The sequence below is a fragment of the Podarcis filfolensis genome (assembly GCF_964270895.1).
Source record: "Podarcis filfolensis genome assembly, chromosome: 2".
Lineage (NCBI taxonomy): Eukaryota > Metazoa > Chordata > Lepidosauria > Squamata > Lacertidae > Podarcis > Podarcis filfolensis.
Genome location: NC_139605.1, coordinates 61,445,680 through 61,462,180, shown reverse-complemented (window position 1 = coordinate 61,462,180; position 16,501 = coordinate 61,445,680). Strand labels below are relative to the sequence as shown.

Sequence of the window (16,501 nt, the reverse complement as noted above, 5' to 3'; positions counted from 1 at the left end):
ATTAGTATTATGAACATGTTCGGCAGGTGGGCACCATTAACTTCCATTGTCATTTTGGAAAAGTTCCCCTTTTGTCTTGTGGATATGTTGCCAGTAGTTTAATTATTCAGTATTAAACCCTAACACATCTTAGCCTCACTCCTACTGAATCTGTCACTCACTTCTTCTCTGTCCAGGTGCTTGGCAATATGGATTTGTCCACCTTTGGGATCAATGATGAAATGGCCCAGTTGATTCCCTACCACAATTGAGTATGTGATCTGGTTGTTCATCAACCCATCCTTGTCATCTGCTAGAACCTGTAGGGAGAAAAAGAGCTGAGTTATTACCACCAGCAACCTTTAGCAGGAAAGAAGCATTATCTCGTAGACAACTTGTGAAGGTTTCACTAAAATAAGCAGAATGGGTGGGTTGGGTTGGCCTGATTGGGGGGGGGGGGGAGCATGGATCAAAGCCATGGGGCAGATTTTGTGTGTGTGTAGCCCTAGGAAATGATAGTCCTGTTTGGAGGTGTTGCTATTTCCTCTGTGTAATGCCAAAGCCCATACCAGCCTATTTAAAACGTGTCAAAGATTGGGCTGATCACTAATATAAACTCAGTGGCCTGATTCTCACACAACCCTAAATTATGCCTTGGCTTAGCTTTATGTGTGAACCCTGCTCACTAACTATGGTTTGTTTTGTGCCAGAAAAACCTCAATCTGAAACCATAGTTTGGTGTTGGTCTATAAACCCTGGTTTGTTTTAACTATGGCTTGGCGCTATGCATGAGCCCAACATTCTTCCTTAACCATGGTTTCTTTGGCCACCCAGAGGCTTGACAAGCTGCAAAGTCACAAGGCAAGAGCAGCTGGAAAACAACCCCAACTTTGGAGAAGCAAGCTATGGCTTGTTTGATAGTTTGCGGAACCACTCATGGTTTGTTAAAGATGTTAGATGCAAACCAGGCCAGTAATGGCTGCTTTTAAATGCTTTCTCTTTATGTACCATGTACCAATATGTACCAATATTGTGCCTGGTCTGATGATGATGAATGGAGATGGCTATCGGCTAATATGCCTAACAGCATCTTTTCCCACTGCCTTTTCCCACTTCTCCCCTTTACTGCATCCATTATTACACCAGAACAAAGGCTCATCTTCTAGTGACAATCCTGTGCACTGCCCACTGTGTTTTCCTCCACAGAGGCCATTAGAACACAAAACTATAGTGGCAGAGGCTGTGGCCAAAATGCAGTAGTGAAGTCCCATGCTATTTCTTACCGTGATCACCATTTCACCAACAGCTGCATCTTCACGGATGTCGGCAATGTATGGGTCTTGGCTGAACATTGGCACATGGTCATTTATGTCCGTGACGTTGATCACAACCATGGTGATGTCACTGAGAGAAGCAGAGCCCTTCCTTATACCCTCGATAGACAAGTAATATTCATGGCTAACTTCGAAATCCAGGCTTCCATTAACATATAAGATGCCTGCGTATAGATAGGGACAAGAAATGTTTTGAACACAGGACAACCAACATACTAGCTATACAAACTAAAGGGATGGGTGGCTACCTAACAAGAAAATATAACTATTTCAAATAAAGCAACATTTCCATTCAAAAGTGACCAAAATTTACTGCTGTATTTTTGAGTGAGAACAAAACAACCACTACTTTTTCCTTTTCCCCACCCTATAAAACCATCGCTCTGCATTGTTGATAGATTTGTCATCAGATCTGTATGGAAAGGGACCAGGGGAATTAACTGCAGAGTGCAAGAGAAGCACCAGGGATAGACAGGAGAAGCCAATCTAAAGAAGAGTGAAAGTATCATTGGCTTATCTTGTCTGCTGAGTAAATAGCCCACTTACCTGTGCTGGAATGGAGCCTGAATTTCCCATGATCATTTCCATTCATAATTTCATACTTGATCTCGGTGCCCTGAGCACTATCCCTTGTTAATGAAGACAGATTCAGAATCTCTGTGCCAACAGCCACGTCTTCCTGTACCACAACCACGTATTCCGTATCCAGGAACACCGGCAGATATTCCTTCAGATCCACTACTGAGACGGTGACAGTAGCAAAGGAGGAGAGGGAGCGTGGAAAACCCCTGTCTGTGGCACACACGGTGAGCTCCAGCGCAGTCACCTGTGATTCTTTTAGAGGCTTCTCCAGCCGGATCACACCAGTTGTCTCCTCTATTGAAAAGTGGCCATTAGCCGACTCAGGAAGAGCATAGACAACTTCTGCATTAAGACCTGGGGGGAAGGGTGAACCCACAAGAGACAGAAATATTACAGGAAAGATCATTTCATTTCCATCATTATTTAATACATGGGAAACAAGCATATCTAGCATCTCATTTCTTGTCTTAATAATCAGAGATCCAGGCTTTAACCTGGAGTAGGTGGCAGTGCTTCCTGAAAATAGCATAAATTATAGGTTTACATGGACGTTATAGATTGTGTTTTGTTATTATTTAATGAAGAGTGGAAGGTTACTGTGTTTAATTTTGCAAGTGCTTGCAGGTTAGGCGTATTGTCATGGCACAAAACGGGGCAAATCAGATTCTAAGATTCATGTTTCTTTGCAAGAAACAATTATGATCAAAAAGAAGTGGAATCCTTCCAGATGATATCATTTTTTAATAACTTTGGATCACCTGGGGGGTTAAATCCTCCATAATAAATGAGAAAAATGATCTGCAGCAAACTATAGGCAGCATGGGTGTTTCTGCTGAATAAAGATCAGGTTTTCCCATCTGCTTAGATTAAAAATATATATATATAAAACCATGCCGCAGATTTATAAGCTGATTGGAAACAGCAAATAACTGGTTTTGCAATGGCTTGAATAGGGAGAGCTTCTTCATCTCTGGTAGGAAAGTTTAAAAGTCAGAAAATTTTGGAAAATAGTAATTAACTTCAAAGAAGACGTACTTGAAATATATTATAATCCGAGAGGCTGAAGGCTTCAGGTATCTAGTTTCTGTTCAGTTTCAATTGCTCTAGTTCTGACTAGGATTAATTATGTTAGGCTATATAGAAATGAGTGACTATACAGAATCTGTGAAACAATACCATTGGCATTATAAAGTTACCAGACTGATAGGGTTGACATATTTTGAAAAGTAACATGTTGAACTTTTATTAGAAACTCACCGGGTTTCCCCTGATACTGTATTTTGCTGATGTCCCGAAAATCAGGACATGTCAGGAATTTTCCTGACATATGACAAGTCTACCAGATTGATGAAAGAGAGCTGTCTCCAACAGCCAATGGTCTGTAGTAACTAGATACATAGGCTATTTCACATCATTTACCTATGATACGACACAGCTACTCTAGACCTGGGAATTGTTTAATATATTACAATCACATATGATACACTTTTATATATTACTGTCATGCATGATACAATTTGGATCATACATTTTGTATTAGCATACAAATTTTTGCTCTTCATTATAATGTGAAAAGAGTCATTCTCAAATGACACACACACCCAAAGGTTTTCCACTGCAGAAAGAATTTCCCATTAATCTATCTAGGCATAGCTAAACTTGAAACTCAAATTTCAGTAGCATTTGATTTCCACATCATATTTGCACAAATCTGTCAATGGTCCATCAAATAAGTGCTTGCCTACGAGATGTCTTCCTAAATATCCTGAACTCTCAATCTCTCTCTCTCTCTCTCTTTAATCATTAAATTGCTTTGGGATGCTTCGTGGTTCATTAACAAAATAAATAAACACATACATAAATATCTTAACAAGATTACAGAAAACACTCAAGATACTTAAAATTAAGCTACTCATGAATGATATCTTTTCTTCATTTGCCAAAAACATTGATGTGATTGTACTATAAACTTGCAATAGACACCACATTTTGTCTCACCTTCATCAGGGTCCCTTGCGGAGACAACTGCCACGGGAGTCTTTACTGTGGTGTTATCAAAGACAGCTACAGCACAATGACTGGGAAAGAACCTGGGAGCATTGTCGTTTGTATCCTCTAGGTCCACAGTTATGCCCACCTGGCAAAAACGTCCTCCTCCATCTGTTGCCTTGGCAACAAGCTGGTACTTGGGCTTCAGCTCCCGGTCAAGTAATGAAGAAGTGGTCAGCTCCCCTGGCGTGGGAATGACCAGAATGAATAAAGACATAAATACGGGGCAAGTTCCATGGCATCCTGGGCTTTTAAATTGATAAAACATGCGTGCTTACCTAAACATTTTTTTAAAATGGCTCCAGGCTTTGGAACTCATATTTAATAGCCGTTAGCCTTTTCTGCTCTGCAGAGTTGCCTGAGTATACTGTTCTCTCTTGGACTGGTGCAGAGAATTACAGACAGCATGTACCAGTCTCTTTAGAAATAGACCTTACTAGATATTATATTACTGAAAAATCGCCTTCTCCAAGAGTTCATACCATGTGGGAATATTCTGAAAATAATATAAATTCAGGCCAGGGATGTCAGAAGGCAACAATTTCCATTCTGACGTGTATTCTTCACAATCAGCGCTGTTTCTATTCTGCTGCAATTCGGTTTTCAACAAATACTACATTATTTATCCCACTGTCTGCTCATGAACAAGATCAGCACAATTATTTATATAACATCAACTGCCCTTATGTAACTTAAATTCATTGCGGTATAAAGACAACATTAAAAAGTAATTAATTAGGCATGGTTTGTGGGCTTAAAGGCGTTCCAACAGAATTGTGAATGAATGCCAATTGTATTTTTTTGACAGGCTATACCCACGTGCTGCTCCACAACACATGCTGACTGGGGCTGATGGGAGTTGAAGTCCAAAACATCAGAAAGGAACCATATTGGGGAAGGCTAGCACACAGGGACAATATTCTGATCTCTAATGTATGTTCAAAGAGTGGGCATGAGAGTCAGGGATACCCCGGAGGGTTGAGGAAGATGCCCATCTTACCTGTATGGGGGTCTAATCTGAACTCATCTGCACCAGATCCATGGAGACTATAGGTAATTTGGCTATTGCTACCAACATCAACATCTGTGGCTGACACTTTCAAAATAGAAAACCCTTGAGGCACATCTTCTGAAACACTCTCTTCATACGGTGTCTGGAATGAAAAGAAAGGATGTTTTCAAGTGAAAGGACTGACTTCATTCCAAGTGAAATGCCTTGCTGAAGTGGTCCACTCCATTAACAGATGCTGGGATTCAGAATAGTGATGGAATGGTCATTTCTTGCATTAGCTGAACCTATCTAGTTCAACCCTGATGCCTAAAGTCAAGGCTATGCACCCACAGGCATCTGTATTGGCCTGGTTGACTTTGCTATAGCAAATGGTGAAGCTAACGAAATCCGGACCTAGAGAGAAGAAGACCACTGGAATCCTAAAGAAAGATACTTCAAGCTTTCTAAAAGAAGAATGAGCTACATATAGGGTATAAATACAAACAGCCAAAGAACAGCCTCTGCCATCCTTACCACATTGTGTGTCCTAGGCAGAGTAAGAAAGGGGAAACAGTTACAGAATTCCAAGGCGCATAGCTGCTCAGGAGTACCTAGCCTCCCAGTTGCGGTGTCACTGCAAGAGGGCAGTGCAGCAGGGAGATATGTGCTGTGCAGACGCAGTGCAAGGAGCACTGGATTGGCTCTGTTTGTGCACCCATGCAGTGCCACCCTCCCACAATGTCACCCTTCCCTCTCTTCCTCCTGGTAAGTGGTACTGGCACTGCTGCTGAAAGGCCAGGTACAGTGGTACCTCGGGTTAAGAACTCAATTCATTCTGGAGGTCTGTTCTTAACCTGAAACTGTTCTTAACCTGAAGCACCACTTTAGCTAATGGGGCTTCCTCCTGCTGCTGCTGCGCCGCCGCACAATTTCTGTTCTCATCCTGAAGCAAAGTTCTTAACCCAAGGTACTATTTCTGGGTTAGCAGAGTCTGTAACCTGAAGCGTCTGTAACCCGAGGTACCACTGTATATGATGGCACACCTCCCCGCAGACCTCTCCTTCAACTGTTAGTTAAATAAGGCCAGTGAATCCTCATCATCTAATACTCATAAAGGACCTTAATCAGGCACCCCCAAACTCGACCCTCCAGATGTTTTGGGACTACAATTCCAATCATCCCTGACCACTCGTCCTGTTAGCTAGGTGTGATGGGAATTGTAGTCCCAAAACATCTGGAGGGCCGAGTTTGGGGATGCCTGACCTAAATCATATCTAATCACTTTCAACCTAGTTTTTCTCTGGGGCGAGTTTTCAATGAGAGTGCAATTCCATGCATTTATGATTCCTTACACTACGCAGCTACCATTTTGATATCCAGAACCATCAAAAATATAAAGAGGCCATAGTTTGTACAAAGAGTGCAATTCTGCTCTGTTTTGCTATTCTCCATCTTCTCCACCTTGAACTATTTTATATTGCCTCCTCCTTCGCCCCCAATCAGGTACAAGGCAACAGAATCACAACACATGTCATAGTACTTCTAAAACAAGAGGAATAGGATGACTCAACACTGCTAACATGTAATTGCTCAAGGGATTGTCCCACCTTACAAGGTGGCTTCTCCAGATCAGCTTTGGTTCCAAATTGGCACACAGCTAGTGGTGTGGGGTTTTTTTCTGTGTGTGTGTGTGTGTGTGTGTGTGTGTGTGGATGAGGAGACACAACTTTATAGACATACACAATCACCTGCTTGCATTCAGGGCTGTTATCATTGACATCAAGGACTGAAATCTCCACTTCTGTTGCTGCTTGAAACTTTCCATCAGATACCATGACTTTGAGCAGATATTTTTCTCTTTCTTCCCTGTCCAGAAGCTTCTTGGAAAAAACCTTCCATTCTCCATCAACCTCAGCAACGCTGAACTGTCCCAAGATATCTCCTTCTGATAAGGCAGAGAAGGCATCATAATTGAAGACAATACAAAGTAAAACAAAAAAACAAAAAAACTAAGAGTTTAAGGGGAAGAGGTAAAGAAAGGAGACAAGCACCCTGACATTGCCATCCTATGCATGCATACTCAGAAGTAAGCCCCATTAAGTTGAATGGGACTTACTCCAACAAAGTATAGGATTGTACCCTGTGTCTCTTAAGTCTCATTCCTCTGTGTGGGATGTTTGCCCTAGTTATAATGAACACACTGCCCCACTGACTGCATCTATGTACTTGACTCTGAGCAGAATCAAAACTGCTATATTAAGAGTATATGGGCAAGATTCAGCTAATGAGCTCGACTACCAGAAGCCCACTTCTACGATGGGGCTTTCCAGTCGCCACCTCCCACGCCCTGAGGGAATCCCCCAGAACAGCATGAGGAGGAGAAAGGGGAGCATAATGTGGCTTAGGAAGGAGCCAGGGATTGCTTTGGAGTTCTCTGATTTCAAAGGGTTGTCCTTCCAGGCAATGTCGGCATGTAGTTTTCATGCCTGCACCCCACAGTACCACCTGATATGAAACATGTTGCATGACGCGGTCCTTAATTAATAAAGGCTATCATCTGATATTATCAGCTGCAGAGATTTCAGCAAGACTACCTGTAGGATAAGGTGCTTCTCAAAGTCAAGCAAACCTACCAGAAAACATGTTGTATTCTATTTTATCAAAATGTTAGGAGAGATAGGTTCTTACCAGTGATGTAACATGTGACTTGTCTGTTCTGCTCTGAAATATCATTGTCCACAGTTCTAAGTGTGGTGATCATTTGCCCAGGCTCAGCGTTCTCAACCACAGACCCTTTGTAGATTTCAGAGGTGAACTGTGGAGCATTGTCATTTTCATCAGTTATGGTGACCACCACAAGGGCTTGAGAAGAAAGCTGGTGTTTCCTACCATGGTCTGACGCCACAACAAAAAACTGGTAGGTTTCTTGAACCTCACAATCTAGCTCTTTAAGAGTCATGATCCAACCACTTTCACTGTCAATGGTGAAGAGCTCTCTGATGTTGCTTGGTTCTGATCCTAAGCTATAGCTCACTTGCCCATCACTTCCAGTATCTTGATCATTGGCAGTGACCTGAATCACAGTAGTTCCTGGTGGCATGTTCTCCATTACAAAGGCCCTGTAAGGATCAGCCTCAAAAATAGGCTTGTTGTCATTGACATCTTTTACATGGATGTTGATGGACACCAAAGAGACCAAGTCAGTATCCTGGTGTGAGCAGTGAGCCAAAACATCAATCTGGTACCATTTCATCTTCTCATGATCCATTGCCTTCTCAATAGTCAAGGTGCCTGTTCGTTTATCCAAAGCAAATATCCCCTCTTTATTGCTTTCAGCAGTGGTACCTTTCACCAAACTATAAATGACAGGGTCCTCTGCCACAGCACTAACTGATCCTATTTCGGATCCCTCCGGGAGGTCTTCAGATGCTGAGAAGGTGTATAGTGGCTCAGAAAACCTTGGCAAGGACACCTCCTTTGGAACAACTTGAAGATTCACTGGAACAACGGAATTCCAATTGGGAGGTCCTGCATCTTCAGCTTTGACTTTGAAGTTCACTGTCCTGTTTTCTAGCCTGCGGAGACTCTCTTTGACTTGAACAACTCCAGTTGCAGTGTTAATCTCAATCACATCCTCTGCAATAACTTCCTCCACTGAATCAACAGAGTAGGTGACGTCAGCATTCACTCCTTCATCAGCGTCATAAGCTAGTACTTGAATGACTGGTGACCCTCTGCTCACATTGGACTGGATAGACAAGATGTATTCAGAAGCTTTGAACTGTGGCGGGTTGTCATTTTCATCTGTGAGTATGATTTTGACAGTACAGAATGCCACTTTTCCTCCCCCGTCCTTGGCCATGATTTTAATAGCAACAACTCTCTCTGTGGAATTTTCTCTGTCCAACTTCTGCAGCGTTTCAATGCGTCCCTTGTCATCTATTGCAAATTTCTCTTGGCCAAGCTTGTTTATGATGGTGTAATCTACGGTGCCATACGGGCCATCATCTGGGTCAGTGGCTAGCAATTCAATCACTTTGGTTCCAACCTTGGCATTTTCAGCCAATACGGCTTCATATACATCCTGCTGAAATGATGGACTGTATTTATTTACATTTGTGGTATTGATGTATACTGGCACTGTGGTTTTAAACACGCCATCTGATGCAGAGACTCGGAGGTTGTAAAAAGACTCCAGGTCCCTTTTGCAACGATTCAGTGTGGAAATGATTCCAGAAGTGCTGTCAATGGTGAAATGCCTTTTCTCATTCCCTGAAAGGATTAGATATTCCAATCTATGAGTGTCCCCGCTATCAGGGTCAAAAGCCTGGACTTTTATCACAACATGGCCACAGGGGACCATTTCACTCACATTGGCTTCATAGTGAAGCTGACTGAACTTGGGTGGGTTGTCATTGATGTCTAACACGCTGATCACCACAAGGGCTTCAGTGCTGAGAGGAGGCATTCCATGGTCTGTGGCTCTCACTCTAATGCGAAATTCATGGTTGGCTTCATAATCTAGAACCTGAGTTGTTGTTATTTCACCTGTGCTGGCATCAACATTAAATAACTTTGACGCGTCTGAACGGTCTTCCAAGATCTGGTATGAAACCACTTTGTTCCTCCCTGAATCTCTGTCAGTAGCAAGGAGCTGTATGATGGGGGTCTGAGCTGGCAGGCCTTCGGTGACTGACGCAGTATAAACCACCTGAGAGAATTCAGGAGGATTGTCATTGATGTCTTCAACCTCTACTTCTACCATTGCTTCTGAAAAGGCACCCATTGCTGTGTCTGTAGCTCTGACTGTAAAGGCATGTTTTGTGTCAGATTCATAGTCTAGTTGGCTGGTGACCATAAGCACACCAGTCTTGAAGTCAATGTTGAAATGTTTAAGAGCTCCTTCTTCCACAATGTTGTATATTAAACGCAAGCCTTCAGGGCTCCGAGCCTGGATGTGGAGAACAGACGTGTAGAGTGGAATGTTTTCAGGCACTTTCACAGTATAGAAGAGACTTTGGAAGAGAGGGTTGGATTTGTCCCTCACCATGATCAGAACCTCTTCTTCAGCATACAAGGGAGGTTCACCGGCATCTCTGGCAATCACTTTTAGTATGTATTTATTCAAAGTTTGAAAATCAAGGGGTTTCTTGAGTGAGATGTCTCCTAAGTAAGGGTCAATCCGGAAATACTTGTAATCTTCTGCAAAGGAATAAAAAATGACTCCATTATTCCCCAGATCCGAGTCAGTGGCAGAAACCTGAAAGATGACATCACCTGGCTCAGTGCCGTCCTGCATAGCTATATAATATGGCACATTTTCAAAATGGGGTGCATTGTCATTAATGTCGTCCACATAGATTTTGAGCATTGCTTGAGACACCCTTGGCGGATTTCTAATGTCCTTTACTTCCACTGCAATATCATAAGTGTCTTGAGTTTCCCGATCAAATTCTACGCCCTTGGTCTGTAGCACTCCTGAAGACTGGATCACCCTGAACTTCTCTGTGCCATTCATGATGGAGTAGAAGAGGGGTTCATTCAGTTGATTCCCAATGACACCAAGAGCAACCAGAGTTTGGATATCTGTGGTGTTTTCCTTCACTGTTGCTGTATATAAATCTTGATCAAATTTTAAGGTGCTGTCTTGTGGTTCAATAAAATGAATCCTAACCATAGCACTAGCTGTATATAAACCATCTCCAGCTCTAACTGTGAGTTCATGATAGCGTTCTAAGGTGGTAGCATTCAGCACAGAGATGAGGCCAGTTGTTGGATGAATGTAGAAAACATGATCAGGATTCCCTTCTACTATACTGTAGGCTATCTCTGAGTCCGCATCTTCTGCATGTACGGTATAAAGCTCCATCCCGTGATGGACAGGAAGCCCTACAGAAAGTTCATAAATATCTTTTGTAAACACAGGAGGACAATCATTAACATCCTTGATATAAATGGTGACCTCAGTGGGTTTGGAAGCAAATAAATTTGGTTTGCCACTGTCACGCACATGGACATTGAAGTGATGAACTGGGACACGCTCGTAATCAATTTCTGCACAAGTAGTAAGAGTGCCCATGCTTGGATCAATTTTGAAAAAATCCAGTGCCTCTGGCTGCAAAATTTCATAGACCAACAAGGCATTAGCATCTCGGTCAGCATCTGACGCATGAATCACAAGCGGTGCATTGTTTTCATCCATAATCATACTTCCCAATGGAACGTTCTCATTGATCCGGCCAACAAAGGAAGGCTTAGAAAAGATAGGCACATTGTCATTCTCATCTATGACATAAACAAACACCAGAACATCCATAAATGCTCCGGCCATATTGGTGCCACGGATTTTCAGCTGATAAGATGAAGCCCGCTCAAAATCTAGATTCCTTTGTGTTGTAATAAGGCCAGACTGATAGTTGATGGAAAATAAGCCATCTTTATCTCCTTCTTTTACTTCATAGGTAACAGACGAAAGGCTCGTGGCTGAAACAAGGATGACAGGAGAGCCAATAACAGCAGATTCACTGATCTCTATAACGTACTCCTCCTCTGAAAACTGTGGAGGTGTGCCATGAGAGGGCTTCATAAAAATGTTCACAGTAGCAGAGTCCTTCAGTTGTGGAAACCCTTGATCTTCTGCCTTTACAGTGAGAACAAATCTCTCTTGCTTGGTCTGATCCAGCTTCTGGGACACTGTAATAATTCCAGACAACTTGTCTATAGCAAATAAGTCTCCATTGTTTCCTGAAAAAAGAAAGAAAGAATGAAAAACCACGTTTAAATTGCTGTTGTGTTTATTGGTTTTCGTCACCCATCTGATCACCCACCTAACATGTACCCATCTCATTTATTAGGAGATAGTTGCTCTTAAAAACACTTGTTGATGGGACCCGCCCCCCAATTATTTTCCCCTGTGCTGTTAAGACAGTGCCATATATATATATGTATATATATAAAACAGCCTTTCTAACAGTTAAAATGAAAGGCTTAATAGCCAGTTCTGATCTACTTTATTTGGAAGTAAGCCATTGCTTTTTCAGTGGTGCTTATTTCTGGAAAAGGACTGCAGCTTTAGGGACAAATAGCCTTACTCAACAGAGCATAATGGGAAACAATGCCTTCCCTGGCAGGCTACACCTTGTTTAAAGAGATTTAGAAATGTGAAACGGTATTAGCCGCGCATCAATTCAAAAAGTTAAACAGACTTTCATGCTACACTTAGGAGCTGCTGGCTTGGAGATGTAAGGCTGTGAAAACTGATAGGGAGCAAAGTGTGTTTGTGTTGCACTGCAGACCAGAGACCTGAACTCAAAGAAGAAAAAATGCTCATAGAAAAAGAATCACAACTCAGATTTGTTCAACATGTTGGCTAAAATAGCGGCCCATTTTTATTTTTAGATGCCACTTCTGTCCAGAATGAGCAGAGTGATACTGACCTGCTGAACATTTTATGATGTGTCCACATGGTGGGGGCGACAGGAGAATGAATGGATGAATGAATAAACTATAGTGCTTTGCTGGCTGGCATAGCTGAGCAAACAAGTGCTAAGAAAAATTTCCAAATCATACAAGCCTCATAAGATTGGTAAGCAACAATTATTTATGTGCCTTATGATCTCAAGTGATTAAATTATGGCTATAGCAGCTTTTGGAGTATATTTGATATAACATTTATTGTACTAATGGAATCGATTATTTAAAGTAGCATAGCCTTATGGTTTTAAAATGTTTATACATGGTATATTGAACCCATATGAATTATTGTTCTGTGTGTTTGGCTTTGCAGCACTATGTATAAAGGATGAAGGATATATATACTGATGAAGGATATATTTGGAAATGGGTGCTTTATGCTAGCTACTCCGCCATTTTTTTGCTCATTAGCATTTGGTGCTGAATGCACTATTATTCATATAAACTGAATTTTCAAATCAGCCTTTTTGTGCACATTTTTGTCTTTTTTTGCTTTACCAGGCAGAGAGCCAAAGAGCAAGCAAGCAGTGGCACCTACTCCTCCTCTTTCTTACAATCCCTGTAGTTTAGGCCTGAATGAGAGGCAGGTAAACAATCAGGTTGTAATGGTGATGAGAAGGAGCAGGTCTTGTTGGTGGGCTTCCACCTGTGGTGTGTGCCCTTGGCAGCTGCACAACCATCTGACTCTTGACTTGATGCTGGTTCTGCCTACTAATACAATGGGAATGTGGTCGATGAATTTGGAGCCTGTGGTTAGACTTGGGGAACCCAGAGGCACTGTCCTCAGCACACAGGATGGAAAGTGAAAGGATAGGGGCGGAGGAAGGACACAAGTCCTGCAGAACCAGGTCCATCTAGTCTAGCATCTTGTTCTCAGAGGTCAACCAGCACATTCATATGCCAGTCCACTCCAGTTCATGTAATTTTCTTGCTCCTATTAGTCTTGCATTTATAGCACACTGGGAAAAACCATATTTAGCTAGCACATGCCATTACACTCAGTATTCAGGGAAACACTTGCATTCATAGGCAGCTATAAATTGCTCGAGTCCCTTACCTGCCTCAAGGCAGTAGTGTATTTCAGCATTCACTCCTCGGTCTTGATCCAGGGCTCGGACTTGCACAACCTCTGTGCCTACTGGGGCTGCATCCAGCACTTCTGCCTTGTAATGGAGGCTGGAGAACTGGGGAGGGTGGCTGTTGCAGTCCTCTACGTGGATGACAATTCTGGCAAAGTCTCGCTTGACCGGGACTTCCTGGTCTCGCACCTAAGTGGCAGAACAGGTGGACACGTGAATGTCAATCTTAGAGAAAAGAAGGCATTCATTGCAATGTGACACTTCCCAGCTGCAGAATGCCAAATGGACCTGGGGGAAAGGGACAGTATGGACTTGGCATCGCAACCACTCTCATTCATTTGGATGAGCCACATCTCAGTCTCCTGATTCCAATGAGTAACTGCATGCAACAGCAACAGAAAAAGACTCCTTCCCTGCAAGTGCATCAACTCCCAGTTCACTGCTGTTCTGCTCTATGTGCACCTACGTGGTGGAAGGCAGGGGCAACCACAGACATCTAATTGGCTGGTGCTGTTGCACCATGTCCCAATTGGAGCTCAACCTCAGGAACTAATAAGAGCCTTCATTTGACTTCGGCAGGTGGGCAGGGCTTGGGTGTGGACCAGAGGGAAGCCTTGTTGGAGGTGGATGTAAACAGGAGCCCTGGGCTGTGGCTTCAGTACTCAGTGTCATCACCGACTTCCCCTCCCTCCCTCCTACAGTTTCAGGATGTTCTTTGGTCACTGGTTAAAAAGGTCACAGTTGGCCCATGACTGTGAGGTTATTGCCTTTCCCATAGCAAGAATGTATGTTTGTGTATGTTTATCTATTCCTTACTGTCACATTTTTGGCAGGGAAGGGCATTGGTGAGGATCCATAACTTATGGGGGGGGACTACCATAAGGGGTATTGGGCATGGTGCTTCAAGGTCTTCACCCTAGCTTGGGGGGCCATGGCCAATGGCCATATATTGGCACATACCCCAGGTTGCCATCTCGGTGGCCCTTGGCACGGTGGGCTGTATGGTGGCCTCAAGAGTTGGGAAGGGTGGTGGTGGGCTGTTCTTCCCAGCGGACAGATACTTACCCCATCCCAACCCAATATATTGACTGCAGCCAATAAAGTAATGGCCTTGCTTAACCCACAATAGTATCTTTGTGTTTTGGTCATTGCACCCTGGCACAACACCTAGCTGTGCACGGCAACAAGTACACTTTGAGTGAATTTGAGAAAAACTGCTGTAAGGCACTCCAAGCCCGTGGGATTGAGATGGATATAAATCAAATAAATATACAAGTTGCTTTCCTGTGACTCCCATACCATGACTGTCAGGGTGTGCAGCGACATGGATTGCGAATCAAGTGCTTCTGCCATCATGAGTGTGCCACTGCTTGGGTCCATCTGAAAAAGCTTCATGCTTCTGGGATCCACGCTGCTCTGAAGGGTGTAGATCAGTCCTTTCCCATGGTCCTTGTCTGTTGCACGGACCCAGGCAATTTCTGTCCCGGGAGGCGTGTCTTCTGGAATGTGAGCCTCATATTGATACTCCAAGAACTTGGGGGAATGCTGGTTAATGTCAATCACACGGATATAGGCCTGCAAGAGTGTGGGGAGAACATATGTAAGAGAGAAGGCAGGGTGGGGGCTGGAATGATGAGGTTAATTCTTAGACAAGCACAGCAATTTTGACGGAAAACTCTATTGCGGTTATTTTTTGTAGCTTTGGAAGTATATTCAGCATGCCAGAGTTAGCAGGCTTTGGACGTGTGCTCCCTGCCATGTGCATAAATGCATATCTAAAACTTGTGTTCCAGAGAGATTCTATGTGATTTATGTCAATGACTTGATGTGAGTCCAGTTCTAGGCTTGAGGTCTTTGGTGGACAACTTCTGCTCTGGATATGCTGGTTTCCTACAGGCATCTCATTGGCCACTGTGAGAACAGGATGCTGGAGGAGATGGGCCATTGGCCTGATCCAGCAGGTTCTTCCTATGTTCTTATGTGGGCTTACATGGCAGTGGGACCAGGTGACATAGGGCCACTGTTTTCATTCCCCACCATGTCCCCAAGTGACGGTACTTCAGGGGCATGGAGAGGAATTAAAAGTGCAGTGAGAACTGCTTGTGGTGCCTGTCTGGAAAAGAACATCAAGGGGGCACAGGGCAGGTGTCAGTGGTGGGCTCTAATAGGGTGCCCAGCTTGAACGAGATGACACTATATCTGAAGTGATGACCTCATGGAGGAAGGACCGCAGCTCAGTGCTAGAGCATCTGCCTTGCATGCAGAATTTCCCAGGTTCAATTCCTGCCATCTCCAGGACTGGGAATGTCCCATCTGAAACCTTGGAGAGCTGTTGCCCATCAGCGTAGACAATACTGAGATAGATGGACACTGCATAAGGTAGCTCCTGGTGCTCCTAAAATGGCATGGGGTATCCCAGCCAATCATATTGAAGTGTAGGCAAATGAAGCTGAGGATTATGAAGGTGAAGGATAAGGATAAGCAACAGCAAGGGGGACCGAAAAACTCAGACACCATTAATGTTTGGTGATAATCAGTTTAGCAGCACTGAATGTACGTACTGATTTCATAGAATCATAGAATCATAGAGTTGGAAGAGACCACAAGGGCCATCGAGTCCAACCCCCTGCCAAGCAGGAAACACCATCAGAGCACTCCTGACATATGGTTGTCAAGCCTCTGCTTAAAGACCTCCAAAGAAGGAGACTCCACCACACTCCTTGGCAGCAAATTCCACTGTCGAACAGCTCTTACTGTCAGGAAGTTCTTCCTAATGTTTAGGTGGAATCTTCTTTCTTGTAGTTTGGAACCATTGCTCCATGTCCGCTTCTCTGGAGCAGCAGAAAACAACCTTTCTCCCTCCTCTATGTGACATCCTTTTATATATTTGAACATGGCTATCATATCACCCCTTAACCTCCTCTTCTCCAGAATTTGAAGCAAGCGCTACAATTTAGAAACTTATGTGGTGTAGTTGCACTTCTGCTTATTTCATCCCAGGAAACTAACAGAAT

The 16,501-nt window shown here is 43.3% G+C and overlaps 1 protein-coding gene across 2 annotated transcripts in view; it reads right to left on the bottom strand.

The window, feature by feature from the left end:
* Positions 1-16,501, bottom strand: part of FAT2 (FAT atypical cadherin 2) — a 104,544-nt gene that overhangs the window by 25,220 nt on the left and 62,823 nt on the right. For both annotated transcript variants that reach the window (XM_083603753.1, XM_083603754.1), the window contains exons 8-16: positions 14,787-15,062; positions 13,466-13,676; positions 7,624-11,679; positions 6,684-6,880; positions 4,945-5,098; positions 3,894-4,127; positions 1,860-2,249; positions 1,263-1,477; positions 162-299 (exon numbers count right to left, since the gene is read on the bottom strand). In XM_083603753.1, coding sequence (XP_083459879.1) covers positions 162-299; positions 1,263-1,477; positions 1,860-2,249; positions 3,894-4,127; positions 4,945-5,098; positions 6,684-6,880; positions 7,624-11,679; positions 13,466-13,676; positions 14,787-15,062 — 5,871 coding nt within the window. The remainder of the gene's footprint in view (positions 1-161; positions 300-1,262; positions 1,478-1,859; positions 2,250-3,893; positions 4,128-4,944; positions 5,099-6,683; positions 6,881-7,623; positions 11,680-13,465; positions 13,677-14,786; positions 15,063-16,501) is intronic.